General features: G+C 48.8%; 1 protein-coding gene across 1 annotated transcript in view; it reads right to left on the reverse strand.

The window, feature by feature from the left end:
* The window catches only part of ARHGAP22 (Rho GTPase activating protein 22), a 173153-nt gene that overhangs the window by 85696 nt on the left and 72447 nt on the right, over positions 1 to 15010 (reverse strand). Inside the window, 1 exon segment of the mRNA XM_019444877.2 lies at positions 7677 to 7764. Within this exon segment, the coding sequence (XP_019300422.1) occupies positions 7677 to 7764 (88 nt within the window).

The raw sequence follows: 15010 nt of genomic DNA on the forward strand, positions 1-15010 counted from the left end.
AGAGCTAGGGTCCCTACTTTTTTTTTTTATAAAACAACAGACTAAAGAAATTTGAAATCTTATTTGAAGCTTGCTTGTATTTGGCAGATAAGAGGTGAGGGAGAGAGAAGGAAAGAAGGAAGGAAGGAAAGAAGGAAGGAAGGAAGGAAGGAAAGAAGGAAAGAAGGAAAGAAAGAGAGCAAGAAAGCAAGAGAACGAGGAAGAAAGAGAGAGAGAAGGAAGGCAAGAAAGACACAGTGGAGGGTGGGGGAAAGGTCCCCTGCACATCTACAGGTCTTAGTTCACCTGATGGTCACAGCTATCTTCCCAAGTAGGTAGTTTTATTTCTGTATCGGATAATGAAAAGGAGACTCAAGAGAATTTAAATTATTGGTCCAAGTTCTCCAAATTAGTGAGCGGCAGAGCTGACATATGAATCTGGGTCTGTCTGACTCCAAAGCCTAGGCTTTTCCCTCAATTTTTCTTCCTCCCTCCCCACTTCTCTGTCATTTGGAGGGCGCTCGCTGAGCACCTGTTCTATGCCAAGATTTCATTGAGTCCCCTCCTCACTGACACTCACTGGGCAATGCGGGTCCGCCACATGCATATGGCTGTCGCACACTGGGAACGCGGCTAGTGTAACTGAGCAACGGGCTTGTTCATTTCATTACCAATGTGGCTTGCATTACGTTTCTATGAAACAGAGCTGCCCTGGAGCCTGACTTTGGCCAAAAGAATGAACTGCACGTTCCTCTTCAAGGGCATCTATTTCCAGGGACACAGGGGGTAGTTTCCCACACCTGGTCCGGTGTTTAGTTGGGAAAAGTGAGGTTAAAAGACAGGAGGGCCAGACCACAAAGCAGGAAGTCCAAGCAACCCCTCTCGGATTTGCTGATTCTCCCGCTCCCAGGGGTGAGGAGCGCCTGTGAACTTCTCATCTGATTTCATTTCTAGTCTTTACCCATCGTCTGGCGCGCCGCAGGCAAACTCAGCGGGGCCGCGCGAGGTCAGGCTGATACGCAGTCTGGCTGGTACCAGGTGCCGAGATAGGCTGAGATCGGCATCCCGCTCAGGAGGCGGCTAATGGGGTGAGCGATGCTCTGTGGATGTCAGGAGCCCGGTATCAGTCTCCTTCCACGGGCTAATCTGTGTGTGCTGGCTTCGTTTCAAGGTCAGGCCTCAGAGATAGCGGGTGGCAGGCAGTTCTTCTAACCGCTCCAAGCTGCATGCTGGATAGGGACAGGCGGCCGCAAGCTCAGTGCCCAGGGTGGCTTCAAAGACCCTGTGCGGCCATGAGAAACTGCTGGAGCCCATTCTTTCTGGGTGGCACCTTGGAGGTCACCAAGACCAGCCGTCTTATCATACAGGTGGGGAAATAGAGACCCAGAGAAGGGAGGAAACCTGCCTCAGCGCGTCAGGGGCTGAGCTGGGTCTGGACCCTCTGCAGAGACGTGGAGCGTGGTCTGGACCCCTTCACTGAGAACTTGGCACATGAACTTATAACTGCACAGAAAGAATCACGGCTGGGGGCGCCTGGGTGGCGCAGTCGGTTAAGCGTCCGACTTCAGCTCAGGTCACGATCTCGCGGTCCGTGAGTTCGAGCCCCGCGTCGGGCTCTGGGCTGATGGCTCGGAGCCTGGAGCCTGCTTCCGATTCTGTGTCTCCCTCTCTCTCTGCCCCTCCCCCGTTCATGCTCTGTCTCTCTCTGTCCCAAAAATAAATAAAAAATGTTGAAAAAAAAATTTAAAAAAAAGAATCACGGCTGGGCTCTGAGCGGCCAGGCTTCTGAGTTGCCTCCTGCTGGGTCCCTGTGAGTGCGTCAGCAGGTTCTCTCATCCTGCTCCTCCTGGGGCAGAGTGGTCTTCTCTGCGGACACCGGTGGGGTGAGGGTGTCGAGCGTAGCATAGGTGGTGGCAAAGATGAACCCTCCTCATCTCCTGCCTGGTCCTTGCGACGCACCCATCACGACCCCTGGTGCTCTTTCTAACTAAATTACAGTTGTGGGTTTAGTCATCTCTCCTACCAGCTGAAGGCTGGCTAGAGCCAGATGCCACGGGGACATGCATGTCCCGCTGGGAGAGTGCAGAACACAGGCACGAAAGGAGACGGTGCCTGGGCTCGGTGTCCTGACTCCTCCCTGGACCCTCCTTTCTGCATGCACACACCAGCCACTGCATCCCTGGCACGTGTGGGCACGACTGACCACGTCTCCCTGATTTCCATGTGGGGCCACTGCTCGCATTGCATATACCTCAGCCCTCAACTCCCGGTTAGAGCTGAAAACCCAAGAGGTCGGAGGCAGCCCCCACCCAGGCTGACAGCCCGCAGAGTGTTGGGGAGCTGGGGGGAGGCAGTCCGCCAGCTCCGTGGGAGAGCGGAGTGCCTGCCGACCTCTGAACTGGGTGGCTCCCGCCGAAGTCTCCAGCACTTTATCTTGAGAAAGATAGTCTGTGGGCCCAAAGCAGACAGGCATTCTGCCATGGGAACTGGGCCCAGACTTCAGAACAGCCATTATACCCTCCAAGACCTCCCGCTCAAGAAGACAGCACTTTCCTCCTTCTGTTCTCTCAGATTCAGGGCAGTTACTGTTCCTGTCCCACAAGGGCTTATCCCTAGCCCCACATGCTGAGGTCCTTGCACCCCCAGGAGGAAATGTGCCTGCACAGGCACCCCATCTTGGGGCCCCGGTGTGGTTGTGCAGAAAGGGCCAAGGCCAATGATGTGACACTCAGCCCTCGGAAAAAACAGAACCATAGACTGTGTCTGGTGCAGTGTGTATTTGGTGGAGACTGTCACCTGTCACCTCCCCTCCCTTCCTGAAGGCATTAGAGTCCCTTGCTTCCACTGTGGGAAGCTTCAGTGGGAGGGTCTGTCTGGGTGCTGGAGGTGGATGGGCCTTTCCTTACCACTCTAGTGTCACCACGCATAGGTCCATGGCCTCAACACAAACACCAAGACTCTGGACTTGAACAAATGACTCCAGGACTGAGGGGTCAGCGGAGATTCAACCTTTCAGGCACACAGTCCTGATCAGCTTTCTGTTCCTGCCTCCAGGACCACTGAGCAGCCCTGCTGCCTGCCCCTTCCACGGGTAGCTCTCCAGCTTCCGGAAGATTCTGTGTGGCCCCACAACCTCTGGCCAGTTCTCCCTTTCCCTGAGTTAGCCTGAGCTGGCTTCACCTGCAATCGGGACTCTTGAAAGACACACCCAGTGATGGAGGAGACATGGTGGCCAGTCAGTTAGTCACCAGAAAGATCTGAGGCTCCCATCTAAATCCCTGTAGACAACTGTCCTGCCTCCCTTTGGCAACACTGTGCTAATACCGGAAGAAGAATATCTGAGACACGTTGCACTGCTTTATTGATTACCTAATTCGTTCTATCAGACACAAGCGTCTTGTGGATTTAGCAACCCTTTTGTCCACAGTACCAAAGGAGGCCTCTCCACTCCTGGCTCCATTCTGTTCCTGCGTATCTAGAGGGAGGCCTAAACATGGCCTGGGGGCAGAGGCCCCCTTTGCCAGCACTGGGAGCCCAGAGAGATCAAGTCTGCAAGGGGCAGACAGTTTTCAAAGGGCTGGGAGGCGGTGGGGTTTGCCAGGTGAAATTCCGGTCACCAATGCCACGTCGCCCAGCGACACCAGCTGGGCATCCTACAACTGAACTCTATATTCACACTATCTACCTGGAGAAAATGTCAGATCCCACAGGTTAAGGGTTCAGTCTTACAAGACTGCTCCGCCTCCCCGTTGCAGATGCCGCCTGCAAGGCCACGCTGTCATCCGTGCTTCTGACCAATGGGCCATAGGTCTGACCAATGGGCCATAGGTCCAAACAACCCCTTCCCTGGCTTTGATTAATTTGCTAGAGCGGCTTACAGAACTCAGAGAAACCTTTTCGTTTCCGGATCACTGGTTCATTATACAAAGATATAGCTCAGGAAGAGCCACGTGGTATCGCTGCATAGGGCAAGGTATGTGGGAAGGGTTGGGGAGCTTCCGTGCCCTCTCCAAGCACATCATTCTCCCCAAAATCTCCACGTGCTCAGCAACCTGGACGGTGTCCAAACCCTCTCCTTTTTGTTTTGTTATGGAGGCTTCATTACATAGGTATGGTTGGTTCCCCTCTAAACCAGTCTTGAAGGAGGGGCTATCCCAAAGTGACCTCATTAACATAACAAAGGGCACCTTTACTTAGGAAATTTTAGGAGCTCTGTGCCAGGAACCAGGGCGAACATCAAGTATATAAATACCTATCCATCTGTCTGCCTATTTATCTTTCTAAATCCAAATCACAGCATCAGGCCAGGCAACTAACTGTCTGGGCCGAAGAGACCAGGTGGGAAGGAGACCCAGGGTCCTCTGATCCCCAGTCCCTTTCTGGGGCTTGGCTCCTTCCTCCTGATCCAGGAGCCCGGAGTGTTGGTGCAGAGTGGGACTCTGGTTTAGAGGTGCCTCATGCTGCAGTCCCAGCACTTAGCGACTGTGGGCACACAGCAACCATCAGTGGTGTGGTCTCGCTGAAATGTGCAGGGATGGGGGTGGGGTGAGGGTGGAAGGGTGAGTAGGTAGGAGGGCCTGTAAGGCCCGTCATGTACTTGGCAGGTTTCTCCACTAGAGGGCACTCACTGTGTAACTTTTCCTCTTCTGTTTGCTTTCAATTCTATCCTGATGAAAAGTTGTGACTTTTCCTACCGTTGAAGAACAAAAATAGAAGTCTAACTTAAAATTCATGTAGCTATTCTGATGCATGGTTACACTTGGGTTCTACCACCTTTCCAAGAGTTGTCAAGCGTTCCCCCTCTGGGACAGCGGGTGTGGTGGACACGAGCCCCACCTGGCTTTTTGCAGCCAAAATGATTTGCCCAACGGAGACGATGGAGCCCTTCCTGTGCAGTGCCCCACAAAGGTTGGCTGGACCCCTCGCTGCCCACCACCAACCCGCTTTCCTTGAGTGGCCTCACAGCTGCCTTCACTCTCACCCCCGACCTGCCCCACGGCCTTCAGGAGGGCAGTGTGTGCAAATGCAAGAGGGCAGTGATGGGTGGCTCTAGGGACCGGCTGAATCCGGTGCTTAGACCACTGCTGGGCTTGGGCTACAGGGCTACGGGAGGCCCTGCCTTTTTATAACTGCATCCCTAGACCTCCTGCGCCCAGGTGGAAAGACATTAGGTCCTGTACCAGGTGCCAGTGCTGGATAGCAGCTCTGTGCCCAGGGGGCCAGCCCTGACCCCATAATACCATCTGGCTGTGTGTCCTCGGGCAAGTCATATCCTCTCTAACCCCCAGTGTCTTTTTAAATAAAATTTTAAACTTTTATTTAAAATCAAATAAAGTACGTCCTGGGGTGGCTCAGTCAGCAGGTCATGATCTCACGGTCATGAGATCAAGTCCCGCGTGGGGCTCTGTGCCAATGGAGTGGATTCTCTCTCTCCCTCTGTCTCTGCCCCTTCTTCTTCCCCACAGGTATGTGCATGTGCTCTCTCTCTCAAATAAAAAAAAAAAGGTACTCCTCCCTTGGGGGGATGTTTTGAGCATTGTGGTAGGCAGAATAATGGTCCCACAGATATGTGTGCTTGTTTTTTAAAAAGTTTTTTCAATGTTTATTTATTTTTGGGAAAGAGCGAGAGAGACAGAGCACAAGCAGGGGGAGGGGCAGAGAGAGAGGGAGACACAGAAGCCGAAGCAGGCTCCAGGCTGTCAGCACAGAGCCTGATGCGGGGCTCGAACTTTCGAACCGTGAGATCATGACCTGAGCCGAAGTTGGACGCTTAACCGACTGAGCCACCCAGGCAACCTAGACACGTCTGCTTCTTAATTCCCAGAATCTGTGAATGTTACCTTACATGGCAAACGGGTCTTCTTCCCCTCCAGAGTGAAAGAAATCCTTGTAAATAGCTCTGACCCAGATAAAGAGCCTGCACACTGGTGATTTTTCCCCATCTAGTCCTTGGGGCACACGCTCAGTGCTTTTGTGAATTCATGGCTAGGGTGTGTGGATCTCCTCCACCTTTCAGTTCCAGCCTCACCTTCTTCCTCCCTAATTCCCAGGCGCAGGTCCCCTGGCCCCTCCCCCAGGCCTCCCTTCCATGCCCAGCTTCCCCTTCCTCAGATGGCAGGGCCCTCCACCTCCCTGCCCTCTTCATTTCTATCTTCTTTGCAGAAGCCTTTACCCCTGTTCCATGGCCAGCCAAGCCCCTCTTTTCCACTCCACACTCCGGGACCCCTCAGTTGCCACCTTCTAACGTGCAGTTTTAGTACCAAGGTTTTTGCAGTAGAGTCAATGCCCACGTAGGACACGCCAGAAGAAACCAGGGATACTTGCATTTTGCATACAGGGCATGAACTTGGGGAGGGGCTTCCTGCCTGTTGCCTTCTGCCTGTGTCTTCTGGAATTCCCGGTAAAGACAGAGCAAAGGGGAACAGGTCCCTGCCCCAGGCTTGGTGGCACTCACTGCTGCTCCCCGCGGGCCGCTGCTGGCTGGCCTGAGCCTGGGCTGAGAGCCTTGGTGTATAGCAGATAGTCAGGCCACCTCATCAGACTGGTGGGGTGGCCGTGCTGCTCGGAGACGGTAAACCTGTTGGCTCACAGAGCCCAGGGAGACCCGAGCACACTGAGTTCACAGCCACGACTTCCCAGAAGGAAGTCTAAATTTGGACGGCACACTGGAGGCATGTGATGACTAGGTGGCTGTAGCCGATTCCCTGCCCAGAACCCCGGCTCTCACTGTTCCCATCCATGCGGGTGGCCTCTTCACTCAAGTGCCTGCAATGCTCCCAGAAGCCTTCTGTCTGCAGGGAGCTTGACCTTGCATAGGGCAGGCCAGAGATGCCAGAGTTAGCTCCCGGGAAGCAGCCGGTGGAACTAAGGGGGGTAGCCCCCAGCCTCCTCCCTTCATGGGCGGGACACCTCTGAGGCCTGCTCCCCACAGTCCCCACAGCCGCCCCTGGAGTTGAACCCTGGGTCCCCACAGCAGCAATCCACTCACTAGCACACCCGGAATGGCTTTCCTCCCTCCCTGTTCCCTCCCCCCTGCTTTCTGGGAATCCCCTCTGAATAAACAGCTTGGAGCCTGGTCTCAGGCTCTGTTTCTGGGGGAGGCCAGGCTACCCAAAACACCCGACTGCGGAACCAGCCCTTCTGGAAGCAGACGGGCTCATCTTCAAGACACATCTACTAGTTCAATAACAATCACATTTGAAAACTGGGAATTTAAAAAAAAAAAAATTTGTAGCTGCCAACACCATAGCGGTTCCTTGGATTAAAATATTCCCCTTCCTCCCACCACAGCTCAATTCTGTTTTGAGATTCATGATAAAGCTTATTTTAAGGCTCTGTATCTGTGCCAGTGGGTTTTCCCCGACTTATTTGCATATGATCCAGTTGTTGTGTTTAGACCTTCGTCCTAAGATATCCCCGTTGCCTGGTTTCCCTTGTGCTTATGGTGAATTTTAAAATCCAATTTCCAAAAGCTAATTACCCAGACAATTGACCAGATTTTCTGATACGCCCCCAAATTTGCAATATCCTCTAGATGTGTCCCAAATTTCTGAGTAGGGCTTGGCGACAGCGTTGATGTTCCTACAGGGAGGAGCATCCTGAAGGAGATCTGCCCTTCTAGGCCAGAGGCGCGGTGACACCCCCAGCGGGGCCCCAGCACAGAGCTCACGCCTGTGCCTACAGGTGCTCACGCCTACCTGGGCTGATCTCAAAGAGGTGCTTCCCTGTGTCCTCGGGGCCAGGAAGGAGTTCAGTCACCCGGGTCCCTTGTAGAGAAATAAATCCCTAAAATAAAGAGACAAACACAAACACGGGAGGCATGAGATGGCAGGGGAAGGGTTCCTTCCTGTGGTCAGGGCTCCTGGAGAGAGAGGGTGGGGCTTCGGGATCAGGCCCCAGCAGGAGCCTGCATGGGGTTCCCGGTGGACTGGGGTGGATGTTAGGGTTTACACACGTGGTTGGAAGAACTCTGCCCCCAGGCAGGGCCGAGACGGCCTGGAGGTGTTACTCCTTCATTAAGGCACAGAAATGCATATCTGGAGCAGGGAGGAAGGCCCCCATTATTACCCCCTTCCACCCCCCTCACCCCACCCCGTTCTAATGCAGCCATCTGCAGCCTTTCTGGGGCACAAGGTTTAGGTTCTGGAGGGTCAGGGAGAGGAAGGCTGTCACTGGGGCTGGCTTCTTGTATGTAGCTGTCCCTGAAGTGACATGGGAGGTCAACAGCTCTGTGAGTCCGGTTCTGCCCCCTCCCAGAAGGTGGGATTTTATTTCTTGTTCAGTGGGAGTCAGCTAGTGCACAGGAGGTACCCAGCACAGATCATGCCTCGTGCCTGGGGTATCTGTGTATGTACATGACAGGGGGTGGGCCCACCCTACTCTCCAATGCTGAAATCTGGTAGGCTAGAAGACGCAGGGAAAGACCATGGGGTGCAGGGACAGGTACTCTGGGTTTGGGTCTCAACCCTGCACTTTCGGGCTGTGTGACCTCAGGCAGAACACCTAACTTCTCTGAACCTCAGTTTCCACATCTGGACAATGGCACAGTAACTCCCACTTCTTAGGAAGCATTGAGACACCAGATTCCTGTTCAGGAGGTCCTGCTCGAGATGGGTACTGTCACAATCACCTTTACTCTAGCTCTTCCTCCCCCCCCCACCCCCCCAGCACTAGGCAGGGCCTCCTTTGTTCCCTTTGTTCCCTCTCTCTGTTAATGACTAATCTCTGCCGTGACTTTTCTTCATTTTGTTCATGTTCAGATTTGTTCATTTAAGACTGCGTGTGGCTCTGACTATACATTTTTGGCTCTCTCCACGCAAAACTTATTTTAAATTCCATTTCTGTAGCGTACCTGTCTGGGCTTAAATCCTGGCTCAGTTACTTAGTGGCTGTGTGACCTCGGACAAATTGCTTAACCTCTCTGTGCAATCTCACAAAAACCTCATTCGTGAAATAGGAATGATAATAGTACTTTGTGGGGCTGTTGTGAGCGTTGGAAGAACGAATCCCGGGAAGGCCTTACGGCAGTGTCTGCAACTTAGTAAAGCACGCTTGCATCTGTGTTTGCCCAGGTGAGGGGCATGATCATGCCACCCCCAGCCCCCAACTCCTGTGCGTGCTCACAGAGTGTTCATCTCCCCACGCCATCTTTTCCAGGCAATTCCTGGGTGTAACAGGAATGCAGGTGGCTGGAGCCTCTGCACGGCTGCTGGCGTCTCATGCTGAGGGGAGATACATGGACGTACCTTTTCTCACAGAAGCCATGTGAAGGCAGGACAATGTCTTTGCTTTAGAGAAATTACAGCAATAGACCAGAGAACCAGTAACTGTTGTAACTGAATTATCAGTTACTTTCTTGCTAGAGAATCTGGAGTTACTGGGAATAAATTAGGAGTGCAGCCCCTGCATGGGGAGACGTGCTCATTAGAGGGCGTGGACAAGATCCATCACTGGCTAATGGGATGATCTCTGGTGTTTGCTGTTTCAGTAACTGGGCACTTTGCTTTATTCCTCAGTTCCTCAATAGCTGTCACCCATAAAATGGGAGTAACATTGTTGACACTGACATTACTTTTTATTCCAGCTAAATAGAAAAGCAGTAATAGCTACTGTTTGGGGAGCTGGTTCTATGTTCCCGGCTCTTTGTTTAATCAATGCTGGATTGTTTGTTTAAATCTGGAGGCCTCATGGGGCAGGTACTACTATTCCCATCTTCCTGGATGAGCAGCTGGAAGTTGGAGAGGTAGAGCAGCCAGCTCCTTGTCCCACTGCTGGCAGGGGCAGGCTGGGAGGTGCGCCCAGCCCTGGCTGACGCTGGAGCGCCTTGCCTCTCATATGTGATAGCAGCTGCTGACCAACTTTGCGTGCAAGATGCCGTCACGGAGAGCCAGGCCGTGACTTTGGCTCACTCCGTGAATCCCAGTGTGGTTCCTACCGCAGCAAGGGACCTTCAGCATTGGCTTTGGGCCGCCCACATCCCTCCTGCCTCCACGAGTCAAGAGCCCGGCTTTGATCCAAGCACTGTGCGGGCACTGGGTGGAGGTGGGGGATGGGGAGATAACAGAAAGATTTCTGGAAAATCCCCAAATATGTGGACATCCCATGAACATACTTCTAAATAATCCATAGGTCAAAAAAGAAATAAAAAAAAATCAAAAAGTACTTTGTACTGAATAAAAACAAAAACACGACGTATAAAAATTTGTGAAATGCTTTTCAAGAAGTGCTTAAGGGCTAAGTGATAGCACTCAGGGCTTATATTTGGAAAGAAGGCCTTTGAGGCCTCCACCTTGAGAAAATACGTAAAGAAGAGCAAGTGAAACCCAAAGTAAAAGAAAGAAACAAATAAAGATCAGAGTGGTTACAAATAAATGAAAAATAATAGAGAAAAATCAATGAAACCAAAAGCTTGTTTTTTAAGGAGATCAATACAATTGATAAGCTTTTAGTCAGACTAATCAGGAAAAAAAAGAGATTACCAATATCAGGAATGACAGAGGTGACATCATTGAAGATTCTTCAGATATTAGAAGGATAAGGTAATATTAAGAACAACACTATGCTAGTAACTAGACAGCTTAGATGAAATGGACCAAAAAGACACAAACTATTGAGGCTCACTTAGGAAGAAATAGCGAAATAGCCCCATATCTTGCAGAGAAATGGAATTTGTAGCTAAAAACTTCCCACAAAGAAAACTCTAGGCTTAGATGGCTTTATTACTCAATTCTGTCAAATACTTAAAAAAAATAATACCGATACTATCCACAGGGTTGTTTTTTTTTTTTTTTTTAATTAAGAAAGAGGGCCTATTTTCCAATGCATTTTATGAGGCCAGCTTTATCTTTACATATAACTAGCCAAAGATATTACGAGAAAAGGACATTACAGATTAAGATCCCCCAGAAACATAGAGGCAAAAATTCTCAGCAAGAATTTAGCACATCAAACAACATATAAGAAGGAAAATATATAAGGAACAACTGGCAAACTGTAATTCACCATATTAATAAAGTAGAAAAAGGATAAGATCATCTCAGTAGACATAGAAAAAACATTTGAAAAAAATTCAACATCCATTCCTGATTAAAAATGTCAACAAATTAGGGATAAAACCAACTTCCTCAACCTGATAAACGGTATCTATAAAAAACTAAAAGCTAATACTATACTAAAAGTTCTTCCCCTAAGACCAGGGTCAAGACAATGGTGTTTATTCTTACCACTCCTATGAAATATTATACTGGAGTCCTAGCTGCTATAGCAATGTGAGAAAAAGAAAAGTTGTTCAGATTGGAAAGGAAGAAGTAAGGGGCGCCTGGGAGGCTCTGTCGGTTAAGCGTCCGACTTTGGCTCAGGTCATGATCTCACGATTCATGAGTTTGAGCCCGACGTCAGGCTCTGTGCTGACAACTCGGAGCCTGGAACCTGCTTTGAATTCTGTGTCTCCCTCTCTCTCTGCCCCTCCCCTGCTTGCACTCCGTCTCTCTCTCTCTCTCAAAAATAGATAAACATTAAAAAAAAAAAAAAAAGGAAAAAGCAAAAGTTCTTTCACAGACAACCCACTGTCTATGTAGAAAATCTGGTGAAATCCTACAGAAACTAAACTGTAAGTAAACCAGTTTAGAGTTACTAGAACTAATACATGATTTTGGCAAGGTTGCAAGGGTACAAGAGAAATGCACATAGCTGAATCATATTTCTAGATACTACCATCGAACAACTGGAAACTGAAAATCAAAACCATTTTTAATTTACATCAAAAATATGAAATACTTAGGGTAAGTATGGCAAAAGATGTTTAAGATCTGTTCACTAAAATCTATAAGTGAAAATGAAAGAAGATACAAATAAATGGAGAGAGACACTGCGTTCATGGGTCAGAGGACCATTCATTGTTCAGATGTCAATTCTCCCCAAATTGCTCTCTAGATTTAATACAATCCCAGGCAAATCCCAGTGGGTGTTTTGTAGACATTGACCAGCTGATTCTAAAATATAAAGGACCTGCCAATAGCCAGACAACTCTGAAACAGCAACAAAGTTGGATACCTAATACTGCCAGATTTCAAGACTTATTATAAAGTTATAGTAATCAGAACTGTTGTGATATTGGCATCAAGATAGACAAGTAGATTAATCAAACACAACAGGGCATTTATACACACACATACACATAAAAGTTATATATATATGTGTGTGTATGTGTACGTATATGTGTATATATATGTATATATATGTGTGTGTGTATATATATACAACTGATTTTTGACAAAGGCACACAAGCAATCCAGTGAAGAAAGGAAGTGTCTTCGGTAAGTGGAAGTGGAACAATTTCATGTTCACATGCAAAAATAATAAACTTTGATCCAGGGCTCACATCATGTACAATAATGTGCTGAAATGAATCATAGACCTAAATGCAAAATCTAAGACTGAAACTTCTGGTAGAAAACGTTAATGACTTTGGATTAGGCAAAGATTTCTTAGGTACAACAGAAGCTCACTTCATGAAACAACTAATTGATAATTTGACTCATTCAAATAAAAACAGTTCCTTAGAAGGTACTAAGAGAAGGAAAATATGAGTTATGAAAGAAAAGAAATGAGAATATGAGACTATCTGAGAATGAGAAAATATTTGAAAATCGTGAGTCTGATAAAGGACTTGGGCCCAAAATATACAAAACATTTTCAAAATTTAATAATGAGGAAGCAATCCAGTTTTAAAATAGGCAAAAGATTTGAACAGATACTTTACCATAGAAGGTACGAGGGTGGCAAAGAAGCTCACGGAAAATTCTCTACATCGTTGGGCATTCTCATATGCTTGATATTTGATAAAGCCTTTTTGAAAGCAATTTTGCAATCTCTAAAATAATGTTAAAATAAAATATCGCTTTAGCCTAGTGGTGAATTTTGAGAATTTGTTCCAAGGAAAGAAAAATGCATAAAGATGCACGTATAATGATGCTCATCGAAGCATTGCTTTCCTGACGGAAAAAAGTGGAAAGCAGCTTACTTCTCCATCAATGGGGGAGTGTTTAAATTATTTCAGGTACAGCCTTCCACAATGAGGTAAATGCAAAAGTCTTCTAATATGAATTGTTAAGTCAAAAAAGGGGGTGCTAGAAAAATAATTGTAGTACGATCTCACCCCAATTTCTGTTACTGCCCTCTCTCAAGAACCTGCACGTTACTAGGCATACAGAAATGGCAGTGACAGCTTGCACTGTGGGATGGAGTGGTGAGGCAGCTTTATGGTTTGCTTCGTAATGTTGGCATCAGAATAAGGAAATTTAATAAAAGTAAAAAAAAAAAAAAGGGTAGTCAGATACTTCACAGGGTGCTGCCCACACCCGATGGTCTGTTGCCAACTTTCCACGGTAACTCCCTGACGGAACGCTACTCACTTCATGTGTCAAGGGCCAGGCCAGCATTTGCTCAGCCGGAATGTCCCTCTGTCATTCTCAGGCAAAGGACGGTGATCTTCCCTTCCTCCTCCTTTCTCAAACATTGGGAGCGACAGGCCTCTCAACTTTCATGGGACTGAAATCTAGGGACAGCTACCCTCCAAGCCGCCTAACCAGGGCACAAGCCTCTGCCCGCTGGAGAGGCGGCTGCAGCCCGCTGGGCAAAATGATCCCTCTTGGGAACAGCTCCCAGGGCACCCGGCGGTCCGGAGGCCTCGGCTCGGTCCAGGGGACTGACCGTGAGGGTAACAGCAGCAACAGTGACAAAGATTTCTGTTCATCTCCATCCAGTTGTCTCACCCCCAGGACCTGCCCACATTGCAAAAAGGTAAGCAACGATGATGCTTTAGGTCTGGGGTGGTGTGGGGCTGTCACAGGAGCCTCACAGGTATGTGCTGCAAACATATCTGGTGTCACTCCTCTGCCACCATTTACCAACAGTAAGCATGTGAACTAGGTTGCCTCACCCAGCCTCAGTTTCCCTCTCTGTCACGTGCTGTGTTGCGAAGATTTCGTGAGCTGATGTCTGGATGGCACCGGATTCAGTGCCTGTCCTGAGTAAGTGGTGTTGTTGTGATTTATGAATTATTTCATAGCCTGGGAGTGGAGTCCGCTTATGACCATTTCATGGGAGTTAGAATATATTTAAACATTTCAAAATAATTCTAGAGGTTTGTAATTATTGTGACATTGTCACTGAGGTGGGACTCAAGCAGCTCCTGGGCTGAGGCCCGGGTTTCTTACCTGTAAAAACAAGGATATTAACCTCTGTCCTTTGCTCCTCACCGGGCTGCCTGAGCTAGTGCTTTGTAAGCATTAAGGGCCGAATAAATAGGGAGTAATTGTCATAATTATTATTGTAAAACCTATTTTGGCCGCCATGCCGGTTTGTTCTGGGAACATCCTCTCCGCCAATGATACCATTGCTTGTGGCACAAAATAAGGTCTGATGTAGATTCAGGAGTCCCAGGAGGGTGAAGGGGGGGGTTCCTCCTTCGCAGTTTGCGATGACAGCCCTGTGGGGACCTCCTGCGGGACCTGGGATGTCTGCACTCCTCCCACCCGTCTCAGTTTTAGGGTTCGTGATAGTTCTGAGAACGTCGCCCTCTAATTGAGCTCTCTCTCCAAGCTGATCAAAGGCTGGCTGTCTGGGAAGTCTTCACTTTTCACTCTGTCTGGAGGGAGACTGTCTGAAGAACCAACTTCTGAAATGCTCCTTAGCAAGGACATGATAAGATTTTCCACCGGCAGCATCTTGGAAAATTGCAGACACGTTTCAAAAAGCAATCACTCAAGCTACCTTATCTCCTGTAATTCTGATTGTGGCCTCAGATCAATCTTAAAAAGCTTTAGCCTCTGACACCCAACCAGGAACTGAACCACTCCGAATTTTAAATAACACAGATCAGTATGAAGTTCAGTGCCAAGCAGGGAACATCCTCCCTTTCCTTATCACACAAGCCTGTAACCACGACTATTACTGTCTAAAATGCAGATATTAAGAAAGGCAACCTGAAGTTGGAGACAAATTGCTTTTTGGCTGGGGCGCTTTCCCTCCC

This window comes from Panthera pardus, unplaced genomic scaffold, assembly GCF_024362965.1.
Source record: "Panthera pardus isolate Hobbes unplaced genomic scaffold, ASM2436296v1 HiC_scaffold_22, whole genome shotgun sequence".
NCBI lineage: Eukaryota > Metazoa > Chordata > Mammalia > Carnivora > Felidae > Panthera > Panthera pardus.